At 57.0% G+C, this 13405-nt stretch overlaps 1 protein-coding gene across 2 annotated transcripts; it reads left to right on the forward strand.

Annotated features, from left to right (window-relative positions):
- The first annotated feature begins 3144 nt into the window (after positions 1–3144).
- Positions 3145–9374, forward strand: CBX6 (chromobox 6). 2 transcript variants are annotated; one of them, XM_065887556.1, is made up of 5 exons: positions 3145–3213; positions 3394–3437; positions 3592–3657; positions 3800–3866; positions 8373–9374. In XM_065887556.1, the coding sequence occupies exons 1-5, from the start codon at positions 3145–3147 to the stop codon at positions 9372–9374; spliced, it is 1248 nt and encodes a 415-aa protein (XP_065743628.1). The 2 variants fall into 2 exon arrangements, with proteins under 2 accessions (XP_065743628.1, XP_065743629.1); XM_065887557.1 differs by having other exon boundaries at positions 8427–9374.
- The last annotated feature ends 4031 nt before the right edge of the window (positions 9375–13405 follow it).

Below are 13405 nucleotides of genomic sequence, written 5' to 3' on the forward strand. Positions count from 1 at the left end.
TGGAAGGGACTTTCTCTCATGGAAGCTCTTGCTTTACTCACCCCTCTACCTGGGATGTCTTTCTCATTCTTCACTAGCTGGCAAACTCCTCTTCATCTTTCAAGTTCCAAATTAAATGTCCCCACCTCTGAGAAGCCTTCCCAGCCTCCCTTCCTCCAGGCAGTGGGCTGTTCCCTTAACTAGTACGATGGTTCATTTTATGTCAGCTTGCCTGGGCTACGGGATGCCCAGATAGCTAGTAAACATTATTGCTCGCAGGTCTGCATTAGATTCAGTACACCAAATAAAGAGGTCCACTCTCACCAATGTGGACAGGCACCATGGTATCCACTGAGGGTCTGAATAGAACCAAAAGGCAGAGGAACGGCAAATTCCCTCTCTTTTTGAGCCCGGACATTCATCCTCTCCTGCCCTCACACACTGGAGTTCCTCACACCCTTAGACTTGGGGACTTATACCAGCAGCCCCTGGTTCTCAGGCCTTCTGCTACCAGATTCCCTGGTTCTTTAGTTTGCAGACAGTGGACTTCTTAGGTCTCTATAACTATGTGAGCCAATTCCTATAATAAATCTCCTCTTACATATCTCTACGTATATCCTATTGGTTCTGTTTCTGGAGAACTTTGACTAATACATCTAGACTCCCAGGGCATCCTATACCTGCTGTTTGTGGCAGGTTGAATAATGCTCCACCCACCCAAAGACATCCACATTCTAATTCCCAGAACCTATGAACATGATACCTTATATACCCTATGTAATATGTTACCCTATGGTGAAAAGGACTTTGCAGACAAGGTAAGGAAGGGTGTCGAGATGGGGAGATTATCCTCGATTATCTGGATGAGCCCGATGTAATCACAAAGGTCCTTGTGAGAAAGAGGCAGTTGGTCAGTCAAGGGAAGGCAAAAGTAAATACTAGAGTGACGCAGCCATGAGCCAAGGAATGCCAGCAGCTGCTAGAAGCTGGAAGAGGCAAGGAATGGGTTCTCTCCCTAGAGCCCAATGACACCAACTTGGGACTTCTGATCTCCAGAACTGTAAGATAATACATTTGTGTTGTTTCGAGCCACTGAGTTTGTGGTACCATTACAGCAACCATAAGAAATGAATACATTTTTTATTCCAGCACTAATCCCACTGCATAGCAGTTACCTTTCTCACCTGAGAGCTCCTCAAGCCTGGGGCACCTTTGTTTCTGACAGTTTAACACAAAGCCTCAAAAAGGGCTCACGAAAGCTGCCGAATGAACTAACAAATGGATTGATGCTTACCTGCTATCATCCGGCTGCCTGTGTCCCTCAGCCTGAGAACACACACACACACACACACACACACACACACACTCATATCCACATAGCTTACCTGTTCATCCACCCACACCACCCCGAGGAGGGCAGCTCTATCCTTACACAGGAGCCCACTTTGGGCTGGCCAGCAAATAGCTATCTCTCAAGAGCATGCCGATTTTCAGGGGGGAGGGGGATTTCTCCCAAGGTAATAACTGGACAAATCAGCAGACATGCAGGAGTGAGAAGCAGAAATTTTGACTTGAAACCACAAGAATTGGTGTTGCACCACAGACATGTAAAATTCCTCCTTTCCAATAAATAAATAAATAATGAGCGCAAGAGACACCCCCGAGCCTTACCACATTCCCGTTTCTCTCCACCTCCGTCGCAACCCCACCACAGCCACTAAAATGTTGGGGAAATCTGTACTTAGTGACACCAAAAGCGGTCCACTTTATCTCATAAAGAGAGACAAATGGATTCCAGCTAGTGTGATATGATCCCATTTTGCTAAAAAGAAAGAATTTAAATATATCTATATCATCTATATACAGTGTATATATGTGCATATATGTGTGTGTTTATATAGGCATAGGACAGAGGCTGCAAGAAAATCCGTGAAGAGGTTAACGGTTTGATGGAGATTACAGACGGTTGCTTTTTTTCCTACTTTTAAAAAAATTTACAAAGTACAGGACTGTTGGTGTGATTTAAAAAAAAATAAAGTTTAAATAATACAAAATAAAAGAAATGGAGCGTTTTGTGTGGCAGGGCTACTTTGCGTCCCTTCCAAGACAGCCTAGGTCTCCCAGCCCCTCCCCAAATAGGAAGCTGGGCTCTGGTCTCCCCGTGAGCAATGGCGGAACCATTAGAGGAACTGTAGGGGGCAGGAGGGTGACGCGGCACGGGGCCTGGGAATTAGAAAACATACAGACGTGACCGCGAGGGCGGCTTCTGCCGAATGACCCAAGGATGACCCGCTTCGGGCCCAATCTGGTATGTGGGGAGTTCGTTGTCACCCCGCGGCCTCTCTCTTCCGAACCTCCCCACGGCCACATCTTCCTCGCTGCGTCTTCACCCGACCTCCCGGGCGAGGGCAGGTGCCGCCCAAGACCCCGGCAGAAAAACAGATGCAAAGGATCACCCCGGCCTTCCTCGGCCCCATTCACTGCCTCCCCCACCCTTTCCTGCGGTGGCGTTTTTGTTTTAATTCATCTGAACTGGTTACAAAACCACACTCCCACGAATACATAAATAATGGATAAGGGGTGGGGTGGGGGGCAATGTTTTAAAGAAATTCCCGCAGGGCCTGGCCAGGCAACAGCAAATGCATTTCTGCTGTATCATATTTAACTGTTTGCAAACTTCTGCTGGAAGGATGAGCAGCGGCTGCAGAGACTCCACTGCCCTTCCCCGCCCGGGGCCGGGAGAGACTTGCAAGGCAGGATTCAGAGGGAGAAGTTGTCAGCTCGCGGGGGCCGAGAAGATGCAGAGGGGAATGAGAAAGTGTTTGTAAGATTGCACCGCCCCCAGCCCGGCTTCGCGCAGGCCAAGCATCTCCCTCCCGGCCTCCGGGCCCGCTTCCCCCAACCAGGCTAGGCCCCTTTAAGAACCAGCGCGCGCCCCCGCCCCGCGTGCGCTCACTTTCCCTAGCAACCGCCCCGGGGGAGGAGAAGGTCCTGGCAACGGCGCGCCAGCCCAGAGGGTCACGTGATGGCCCGCAGCTGGAACGCGAGCGCGCGCCCCGCCGCGCTCCCGCCCGCCGAGCCTGGGCGCTGTGGCGCGTGCGCGAGCGGTGCAGCACCGGCCGCGGGAGCAGGGAGTATTATGGGCTGTGGGTGCCGCTGAGCAAGATGGAGCTGTCTGCAGTGGGCGAGCGGGTCTTCGCGGCCGAATCCATCATCAAACGGCGGATCCGAAAGGTTAGCCGCCTCCCAGGGCGGGACGCCTAGCCCCGCAGCCGGTCCCCAGATCCGCGGGCCATCGGGGCGAAGCGGTCCCGCTAACCCGGGCTTTCTCGCCCACCCCCGCGCAGCCGCCTCCTCGCGTCCCCGCATCTTCCCCACCCCCACTCCCCCCTTTTTTCCTTCTCTGTTTTTCAGGGACGCATCGAGTACCTGGTGAAATGGAAGGGGTGGGCCATCAAGTGAGTGTCACGGGATCCAGGGGTGAGGGGGGAAGGGAGGCAGCGCACACCGGGGCCTTTTTTTTTCCCTTGGAGGGTGCGCACATTTGCTCCCTGGCATGTGTCTCTGGCTCCCTCGTTTTCTTTTTTATTTTGTGCATGCGTAACTCGGCAGGTACAGCACTTGGGAGCCGGAGGAGAACATCCTGGACTCGCGGCTCATTGCAGCCTTCGAGCAGAAGTGAGTTTGGGAAGCTGGCAGGGGCGGCGGGGCTGAGGCTCGGTTGGGGCGCCGCGCGGGGAAGCGGGAGAGCCGGGGAGGGCAGCGCGGAGTGGGGCCCAGGAAGGGGCTCTTTTTAACCTCTGGCGTTTCTCGGCCGCAGGGAGAGGGAGCGTGAGCTGTATGGGCCCAAGAAGAGGGGACCCAAACCCAAAACTTTCCTCCTGAAGGTAACCTGGCCCAGCCCCAGCAGGCCCCTCTCGGGCCCCCAGCCCGGGCGCAACACGGGGCCTGCAGGGGAGGGACAGATCCGCGGCCGCCCAGGCGGGCGGGTCTTTCCAGAGGGGCCCCAGCTGGGCAAGGGGTGGTTGTGAGCCCCCGAAGAGCCCCTGGCAGCAGGCCCTGGCCAGCTCCAGCTTCAGCAAGAGGGGCCTGGGAATGGGGACAAGGGGGAAGGATAATCCTCGCTGACAAAACCAGGGTCTGGGGAGGCCAACAGGAAGGGGATGGGTGAGGCAGGTGGGGTGCCCATCTGAGGGGGTGGCAGGGAGGGGTGGCTTCTGCACGTGAGAGCCCTCATCTCCCCCAGCCTTGAGCTGGTAGGGCTCTGCCTGGAATTAGAACCCGGGGGAGGGTGAATTTGGTCTCCCTCATCGTGGGGAACAGGGAGAGGCTTTGGGTGGGGGGCACCTGCCTCCCTGCCCGCAGCTTCCCTCACTCAGGATTTGTTCTGTATGCCTCCCCTCCTGACAGAGGGATCTAACTTGAATTTGACCTTAAATCACTTCACTTTGAGTTTTATCACCCAGGCTGGGCCACTGGTTCTCAGTTTTGCCCACTTCTGGCTGTCTCTGGAGGCTCTAACGAGGATGGAGAGTGGGAGAGTAAAAGCAGGGCACGTTAGCCTCGGCAAGGGAGGGCGACCTAGCTCCAGAGGAAGCCATCTTAGAGGTTTTTTGGTGTTTATTTTATTTTTTTTAGTGAGAAAGAACAGAGTCTGGGAAGGGAAGGTGAGATGACCCAAGGTGGCAGGCAAGGCTGCAGGAGGGCCTCCGTGGGCAACCATAGTCCCCCCCCCCACTAGTGCTAAGGTTGTCTCAGGGCCCCTTCCCACCCCGACAGCCTGTGACTTTGTGGCAGTTGGCACGGGAAGGGCAGGCAGGACTCTGCAGAAAAGAGGCTGTGCACAATGCAGAACTCAGAATCTCCAATTTGTCCTAAAGGCTCAAAGCCCAATTTGGGGGGGCTCTCCAGCTCCCCACCCCCCAAAAGAACTGTGCAGAAGTGAAAGAAATAATGGTTTCCAGAATTACATATTTCTGTGACCCTTGTCGCCAAATTACACACATCTTAGGGGATCTATGGAGTAACCTTAACTCTTGACGCTTCTTCGGAGGGATGGGGCAGAGCAGCTGGAGGGCCAGTGGGCTGTGTGACAGCGTCTCAGTGCAGCTGGAGTGCCCTCTAGCGGGGAAGTGAGTAATGACCATGAGCATTGATTCACAAAATGCTTTTCTTTTTTAATAGCTGTATCTCCTGAGCTGGCTATGGGCCTAACACAGTGCTGACCCCCACATGGATTATCTCCTTTAAATCTCTCAACAATCCCATGAAGTAGGGAATATTATCCCTATTTTGCAGATGAGAAGATCAAGGCCCAGGGAGGGGAGGGGATTTACCTGAGCTCCCGCCACCCAGCTTCCTGGCTTCATCATGTCTCCTTTTCTTAACCCTGTCCCTCAGAGAGTGCACGTCAGGTTAAGGGAGCAAGGTGGACACACACACATACACACACAAAAAGGAAACTATGAAGGCTGTAGAGTTGGTGGGGCAGGGGATGCTGAGGCAGATGAGAGAACCTTGATCTGGACCTTAAAAACAGATAGCATGAGAGAGAGAGATATTTGCAAGGGGTGATGGAGATCAGCTTGGTCTGAACCCATTGCTCTGTGGGTCACCAAGAGGCCAAGTGTGTATAGTAAACATATTACACTCAGATAGCACTCACTTTCCGCAGGGAACTATTCTGAAGAGAACAGGAGCCCCTGAGGTAGGTTGCATTATCCCCATTTTGTAGATAGAAAAACTGAGGCCAGAGAGGTTAAATAACGTGCCCGTGGTCACAGAGAGTGAGTGGTAGAGTCCAGGTCTTTAACCTTCCACGTTATCTATGTATAGTACATGCCAACCCCTCAGAGCCATGCCTGTCACACAGTCAGAGTGCAATAAATGCCTTGGGCTGTGGTACCAGTTTTAATCCACAGGCAGACCCAGGTCCCACCTTCAAAGAATTCTCAACCTGGGGAGAAGAGAGGAGGAGGAAGGGTGAACCAGCCCGTTTTAAAAAATACTAATAATGTTTAGACATTATAAAGTAAGAAATAGTTTTGTAGAAAGGCTGGAAACCATACATTAGAAAAGATGACTGCTCATAAGCACCTGCCCCGCCCCTTGGATAGTCTAGTATTCTTCGAGTGCTTGCTGTGTGCCAGGCATTGTGCTAACCAGGTAACATACACTGTGGTCAGAGGAGGCCCACTAAGCCGGGGTTTCATCCTGGATCTGGTGTTTGCCTTGCCTGCGCTCTTTGCCAGTCCCCAGGGGCCATGCATCACTGCTGGACTCCGGCAGAACCATACTTACAGAGGTTCCGCTCAGACAGCATGCAGAGAGAATAACCACCAACCCCTGGGGATCAGAGTGGGGAATCCCCTAAACTCCATGGGGGACGAACCTGCAAAAAGCCCTTGTTGCCATACCAAGGGAAGGCTGGCTTTCCCCTGCCTTTGTCTGGGAAGGGGTGTGAGGGAACCAGTCCCTGGCTCCACTGGCTCGGGGCAGGAGGAGCTGGCAGCCCTGGCACAGGGTAGATCGGGCCCACGTGTGCTGCCACCTAGTGGCTGGAGGGATGGTTAACTAAGCCACCCCAGGAAACCCCCAGCAGGGCTGGGAGGACCATGTGGCAGTAAAGTGTGCCTCTCCTACATTCTAAATGACATCCTCGCTGATTCAGCATGTAAGTCCACAAACACCTCTTCTGGGGGTTGTGGTCAAATACAGTCTAGTCTTGTCTGAGAGGTGTACAGGCTACCTCCCAGGTACTGGTCAAGCATCCAGCACTGTGGGGATGGGAGGTGGAGAGACCCTAAACCACAGATCCCACTCTTGGGGAGCTCAAAGACTGACGATGGGAATGTGTTCTTCCTCTCAGCCACCCCTAGCTCACCTGGCTGGAGGCAGTCACCACCTAATGGTCCCTCTTCCCACCAGGAACCAGGGTATCTGTATAGAACACAGACTGGTCCTCCATCTCTACACTCTGTCCAGCCGTTGCTTTCAGTCCCTTGGCCACTCCATCCTCTCATCGCTGGGCTCTCTCTGCCTCCACCATTTGTCTCAGCAGGGCCCCTTCAGCAGGCTACCTGGGGCACAGTCAGCTCAGGAAGGACCAGGGTTTTACTACTTAGGCTTCATTCTCCACAACTGGGACCTAATCTGTGCTCCTCTGGACCCTGTACTTCTCTGTTGTATTGAATCACCCTGCACCCTAATTGCCTGTCACTTGTCTCCTGCGTGGAGCACAGCCCCCTAGGGGTAGAAGCCGTGTGTGGTCACAGTCGTAGCCCTAAGCAGCTGGCACGTAACTCATCGGTACTTTCTCAGTGAAGGAAGGACTGGTCATGGAGGATGGCTTACATAACCTTGTGAGTCTCTTGCCCTAGACCTGGAGTCTCTGAGGGCCCTGCCACACACACACACACACACACACACACACACACACACCCCACACACACACCCTCGCATCTTCCATGAGACAGAAGGTGAGCTGCTGCAGGGCCCTGGCGGGGCTTTATAGATTTCACCCCTGGGAGTGTGTACAGCTGGGCCCAGGAGCCTGGGACAGTATCCCTTGCTCCCCACAGACTTCTGCTCAGCCATCCTGTCCCCAGGCCATCTTGGCACAGAATATGAAGTGGCTGATCCCACCTCTTAGTCCATGCCCACCAAACCCATGTCTACCTGGGGTGGATGCCAACCAGGCTTTAGGTGCTGGCTTCGGAGTCTGTTGGCACCAATTTGCTCAGACCCAGGCCCTGAGCCAGACCCTGGGCAGTCAGATGAATCAGACCCAGGAGGGGAAGTGGTGGCGGCGGGGGGGTGCTGGGAGTGAGGAGGAGGGGCCAAGGTCTGTCCCAGAGCTGATGATGAGCTGGAGGTGCCTCCTGTTCAGAGGCAGAAAAGGAGCTCAGGGCATCTGCTAATAGGTCCGGAGGGCTGGGGTATGGGGTGAAGGTGGGAGGGGTCGCCCTCGCCTTTCTGCCACCAAAAATTAGTCCATGGAGGAGCACTGGGCTGGGATCCTCCCGGCTGGGGGCGGGGGGGGCGTTGATCAGGGGCTTCTTTCCGTGCAGTGTCCTGGCTATTGACACTCCTCTGTCAGCAAGGGCAGCCACCGACCCGTCTGTCTGTCCCACAGACCCACGGCCAAACTTGGAAAGTTAGTCTTGGAGTTGGGCCTGGATGAGGGTCTGACGCTCTCCAACCTTCCACACTTTGTATCACCGTCTGAACCTGTTTTCCTTTTATCGCTAAGGCAAGGTCACGAGCATCACTGATTTCTTAAGTGCTCTCAGGGTGGTTACTTGAGACCATACTTGTGGGTGGCTGGTGCAGGGGTGTCCAGAGGAGGTCAGCGGGCGGCGAACCCTCAGCCACTGCCTCCCTCTGTCCCACAGGCGCGGGCCCAGGCGGAGGCCCTCCGCATCAGTGATGTGCATTTCTCGGTCAAGCCGACCGCCAGCGCCTCCTCGCCCAAGCTGCATTCCAGCGCTGCCGTGCACCGGCTCAAGAAGGACATCCGCCGCTGCCACCGCATGTCCCGCCGCCCCCTGCCCCGCCCAGACCCCCAGGGGGGCAGCCCCGGCCTGCGCCCGCCCATCTCACCCTTCTCTGAGACTGTGCGCATCATCAACCGCAAGGTCAAGCCGCGGGAGCCCAAGCGGAACCGCATCATCCTGAACCTGAAGGTGATCGACAAGGGCACGGGCGGAGGCGGCGCCGGGCAGGGGGCCGGGGCCCTTGCCCGCCCCAAAGTCCCCTCACGGAACCGCGTCATCGGCAAGAGCAAGAAGTTCAGCGAGAGCGTCCTGCGCACGCAGATCCGCCACATGAAGTTCGGCGCTTTCGCGATGTACAACAAGCCCCCGCCCGGCCCTCTGACGCCCCCGCCAGCCACCAAGGCCGACATCGCCGCCTCCCCTGGCCAGGGGCTGCTCCTGGCAGCTCCCAGTGCCCCGTACGACGCCCGCAGCTCCAGCTCCTCCGGCTGCCCTTCGCCGACCCCGCAGTCCTCCTCCGACCCGGATGACGTGCCCCCCAAGCTGCTCCCCGAGACCACGAGTCCATCTGCCCCCGACTGGCGGGAGCCCGAGGTGCTTGACCTGTCCATCCCTCCCGAGGCGGCGGCCACCAGCAAGCGGGCGCCTCCCGACGGCACTGCGGCTGCCAGCCAGGCCCTTCCCGCGGCCCCTCAGCCTGCCGGCGCCGCCTCAGAGCCCGAGGCTGGAGGCTGGCGCCCTGAGATGTCACCCTGCTCCAACGTGGTCGTCACCGATGTCACCAGCAATCTCCTGACGGTCACTATCAAGGAATTCTGCAACCCTGAGGATTTCGAGAAGGTGGCTGCTGGGGTCGCAGGCGCCGCAGTGGGGGGTGGCAGCAGTGGGCAGAGCAAGTGAGGGGCTCCACCAAGGAGGGGGGTTTGGGGGGCCCTCCTGCCCAAAGTCTTACTCTTGCTCCCGCCCCTGCCCCCGCCCTCAGACAACCCTGCCTGTGCTTTGCTTGTTTCAAATGGCTCGGTGTTGACCCCGGGATGGGGCTGGGCAGTTGGAGCCCCCTGAAGCCCAGTGGGAGGGGCGGTCCTGGAACGGGGTGGGGCTAGGGTGGGGCCAGGACACTGGGAAGTCCTCCCTCTTGTCTCTTGGCCCCCTCCCTGCCCAAGCACGGTGGGGCCTGCTGGGTGGCTCCTGAGGAGCCCCGGAACTCGGGGTTCAGCTGCCCCCTCCACATCCCATCTCTCCCCAGCTTGCTTCCAGCTCTCGCGCACAGCATCTGATTTCTCGGTGCTAACCTGGCAGCTGCTGGGGACCCCTTCCCAGCATGGGCACCGTCCCTTTCCTTCCTCCAGATGCCTGGGAAGGAGGGGCAGGGATGGGAAAGCCCGGACAGAGGTTGAGGTGAAGGCGGCCTTGGCCCCTCCCCCCCCACACCCACGAGGGCGGCAGGAGCAGGGCCCACTTTCGGACGAGACCCAAGCAGGCCCCCGTGGGCCCCACCCACCCATCTCTTTCCTCATCCCGCGCTCAGAGGCGGGAGGGACTGGCACGGACCTCACCTGCCACGGCCTCCCAGCATCTAAAGGCCCCTCAGTTCTCGACCAAAGGTGCTACAAGAGCCTGCTGCGCGGACTTCCGTTTGCGCATGCCGTCCTGGGCGGGTCTGCGTGGATCCGTGTGTGTGTGTGTGTGTGTGTGTGTGTGTGTGTTGGCCCCTGGGCCCGGCTCTCGAGGCTGCGCCCTTTAGGGTTCCTCACAGTAAGGTCGTCGGATCGAAGGCCTGGAACCCTCCCTTGCCATCAGCCGGGCCTGGGACCTGGCCGAGGTCTGAGGAGTTTGCTGTGGAGGCCGATCCTCCCAGCCCGCGTGTGCTGGGGACACGCATCCCACGCCCTTCTCCTTTGGGGCGGTCAGACGTGGCATGGTGGGGACCGAAGCAGAGGGGAGACCCCCGTCGCAAGCTTCCTCTTCCTCCTGGGTGTTCGGGGGGAGTAGGAAGCCTGGACACCGTTCCGAGGGTCTCCGGCCCCCTCTCTCTTGCTTCTGACCGCCCAGGCTTTCTCACAGCCCAGCCGGCCTGAAGCAGCTCAAAGCCTCTGGTACCCTGGGCAGCTTCTCCTTCCTCTGCTGCCAGGGAGCTGAGGTGTCCATGCCAGTGGCAGAGACCAAAACCCCAGTTTTAGGCTGGGCACTGGGAGGGCAGGGTGGCCGAAGCGGGGGGAACGGAAGAGGGGGCCTGTGTCCTTCAGGAGAGCGGGCACGTGCGGGACCAGGGGTCTGGTGGGCAGGGGAGACAGCCCTGCTGGCCAGCCCTGAGGCGCTGCCCGGACTCAGTTTGCCGTGAGTGGCGGGTCCTTGCACGTGGCTCAAGGTGGTTTCCTGGTGTGTGGGCTGAGAGCCATGATGGCAGAAAGGGAATTCCAGTTCAGAAACAAACGCCTTGGTCCTAAGCACGGGAGGACTGTTTCTTCCGAATCTCCCCGCCAGGGATTGTGGCAGGGCCCCTAACCCTCCCCGTCCCAGGATGTAGAACAGGGGCCGTCACAGGGTTTGGGGCACTGGTGCTCCTGGACCCCCCCCCCCCCACCCTTTGTGTTGGCTCTGTGGCCGTCCAAGTGCCAATTGGCTTCCCCCCAAATAAGGGCTGGTATTTCTCCTCTGTCCCTAGAGGGGATTTCCCCCCCAACCCCCACCCCAGGTGAGTGTCCACCTGGGTGCCAGTTACAGGTGTTTCCAGAGACCATAGAAATGTGTTTTCCTGAGAGTCCGTGTCATTCGTGACCTTTTTTGTAAAGAAGTTGTGTTTTAAGAGGTGATTTTATGACAGGAAAGTGAAAGAATTAGTTTTGCAAAAAACAGAAAAAAAAAACACAAAAAAAGAGGGGAAAAAAAAGAAATAGAAAAAAATATTGTGGGATTCCTATGGGGTTTGGGGGGGGTGGGGAGAAAGAGATATTTAAAGAAAAACTAGTAACGCAGTGATTGCACAGGTGAGGCGGCAATGTTAGGAACGTGGATAGAGGCCCAGGCCCAGCTGGGAGGCTCCCAGGCACAGCAACTGCCCTCCTTCCGTGGCCCGAGGCAAGGTAAGCCCTCCCTCCTGCGCTGGGCCCAGACTCCACACCTGTCCCCGCTTGAGGGGAAGGATGACTCCTGATCCCAAGGGAACTTGCCAGAAGCTGCAGGGGCCAGGCAAATAGAGCTGAGATTAGGGGACGTAAGAGTCAACAGGGGTCCCACCATCACCGGGACCCATCGTTGGTGACTCTCCAGGAAGGCTGGTGAGTAGGTACAGTTGGGTTCCTTGCCTTCCTCCATTCCTTTGCCAGCCTGTTGGGTGGGCCATATGGTCCCTCCACCGCCACCCCGTGGGGGAATCTCCCTCCCCATCGCCCCAATGACCAAGACACCCCCGAGCTTCCCTGGCCAGGTAGGGGATGCAAAGCTTCAGGAAGACAGGAGCTATGGACTCTGGGAGAGTATTAGGTGGTGATCAGAGGGGTTGGGGGTAGCTGTAGGGAGAGGGAGTACCTGCCCCTTTTCACAGGGAGGGTGCTGCCCTTGACCCCCAGCTGTGCAGCCCTGCCCCAGCCCATGCAGAGGCACGCATGCACACTGCTCCCAGGTGGGCAGCTCCCCTGAGGGCCTGAGTGGGCACCTGGTCAAGCGCAAGCGGAGCCCTCCTTACCTCTCTCCCAGGGTGGCTCTGAGCGGGGTCCCACAGCCCCCCAGCACACGCTTGCACGGATCAGCCTCCCATGGGCCCTTCCTCCCCCATTGCTGCTTTTCCGTTTGCCTATTACCAAGCAGAAGTTGCAGTCTGGTTTGCTTTATTTTTATATGTGAAATACCCCTCAAAGCCGGATCTTCTCCCATGTTCAGTAGTGGCTGGGGTCATCTCCCCCTGATGCCACCCTCTCCCCACTCCCATGTCATAGGAAACAGATGAGGTCTGGTGTCTCTGGTTTGAGGTGGGAAGTTGGGACCCATTCCTGTCTCATTCCCCTCCCGGATCCTCAGTTTGCCCTTCTGTGAAATGGGTGTATTGGGCGACACAGCTTTTTCATGAAGCACTGCTGGTGTCCAGGCAGCTGCTGAAGATTAGGTGGCGGTCGAGGTTGCTGGCACTGGGGCCTCCAGCCTCCCACAGTCCCGTTTCATTCTCACCCTGCAAAGTGGTCAGGGTCAAAATGGGCTTCAGCCTTCGTCTGCTCTGGAAAGAGGTGATGATCAAGTCCCCAACCTCAGTGTGAGACGGCAGAGTGGGAGGGGTTACCCCACTTACAAGACCAGGAAACTGGGGCTCTGAGAGGCAAAGCTGCTTCACTGGAGCGAAGAGCCCAGCTGCTCTGGCCTTTTGGGGGAAGCCTCTTTAAAAGGTGGGGACCTGGGCCTTGGAGCCACTGCAAAGCCAGGGGGTACCCCTGAGCCAGGCGGTCCCGGGTGAGGAGTCAGCCCAGAGGAGGAAACCGTTAGCTCGGGGAGCTGGGCTGCCACCAGCCTTTCTAGCCTCTGGGTGGACCCAAGTGGACGCACCGCCTTTTCTGCCTTTGGGGGTTTTGTTGGTTGTTTTTGGTTTGGTTTTTTTTTTTTGGTTTTTTTTGCACTTGGCCCACGCTGGACAGTGGAACCCGCCTGGTCAGTTCCACTTCCAGGCTCCCATGCACTAGCCCAAGGCAGCCTCTTGAGGGCTTGTATGGTTTAAGGAATCACTTTTGAGAAAAGAAAGAAAGAAAAGTGTTTAAAGGTTTTTGTTTTGTCTCTGTCTGCATCTCCTCTCAGATTCAGAAAGCCCAGAATTAGGGGCTAAAACTAGGAGAGGGGGTGTCCCCAGCCTGACCCTGTCTTGCTGATAGTCACCAAGACTCCAAAATAGGGGGGACAGGCTGGGTGCAGACTGAGGCACCCACTTCCCAGGCCTGTGGGGTCCCCCC

Source organism: Phocoena phocoena, chromosome 11 (genome assembly GCF_963924675.1).
Source record: "Phocoena phocoena chromosome 11, mPhoPho1.1, whole genome shotgun sequence".
Taxonomy (NCBI): Eukaryota; Metazoa; Chordata; class Mammalia; order Artiodactyla; family Phocoenidae; genus Phocoena; species Phocoena phocoena.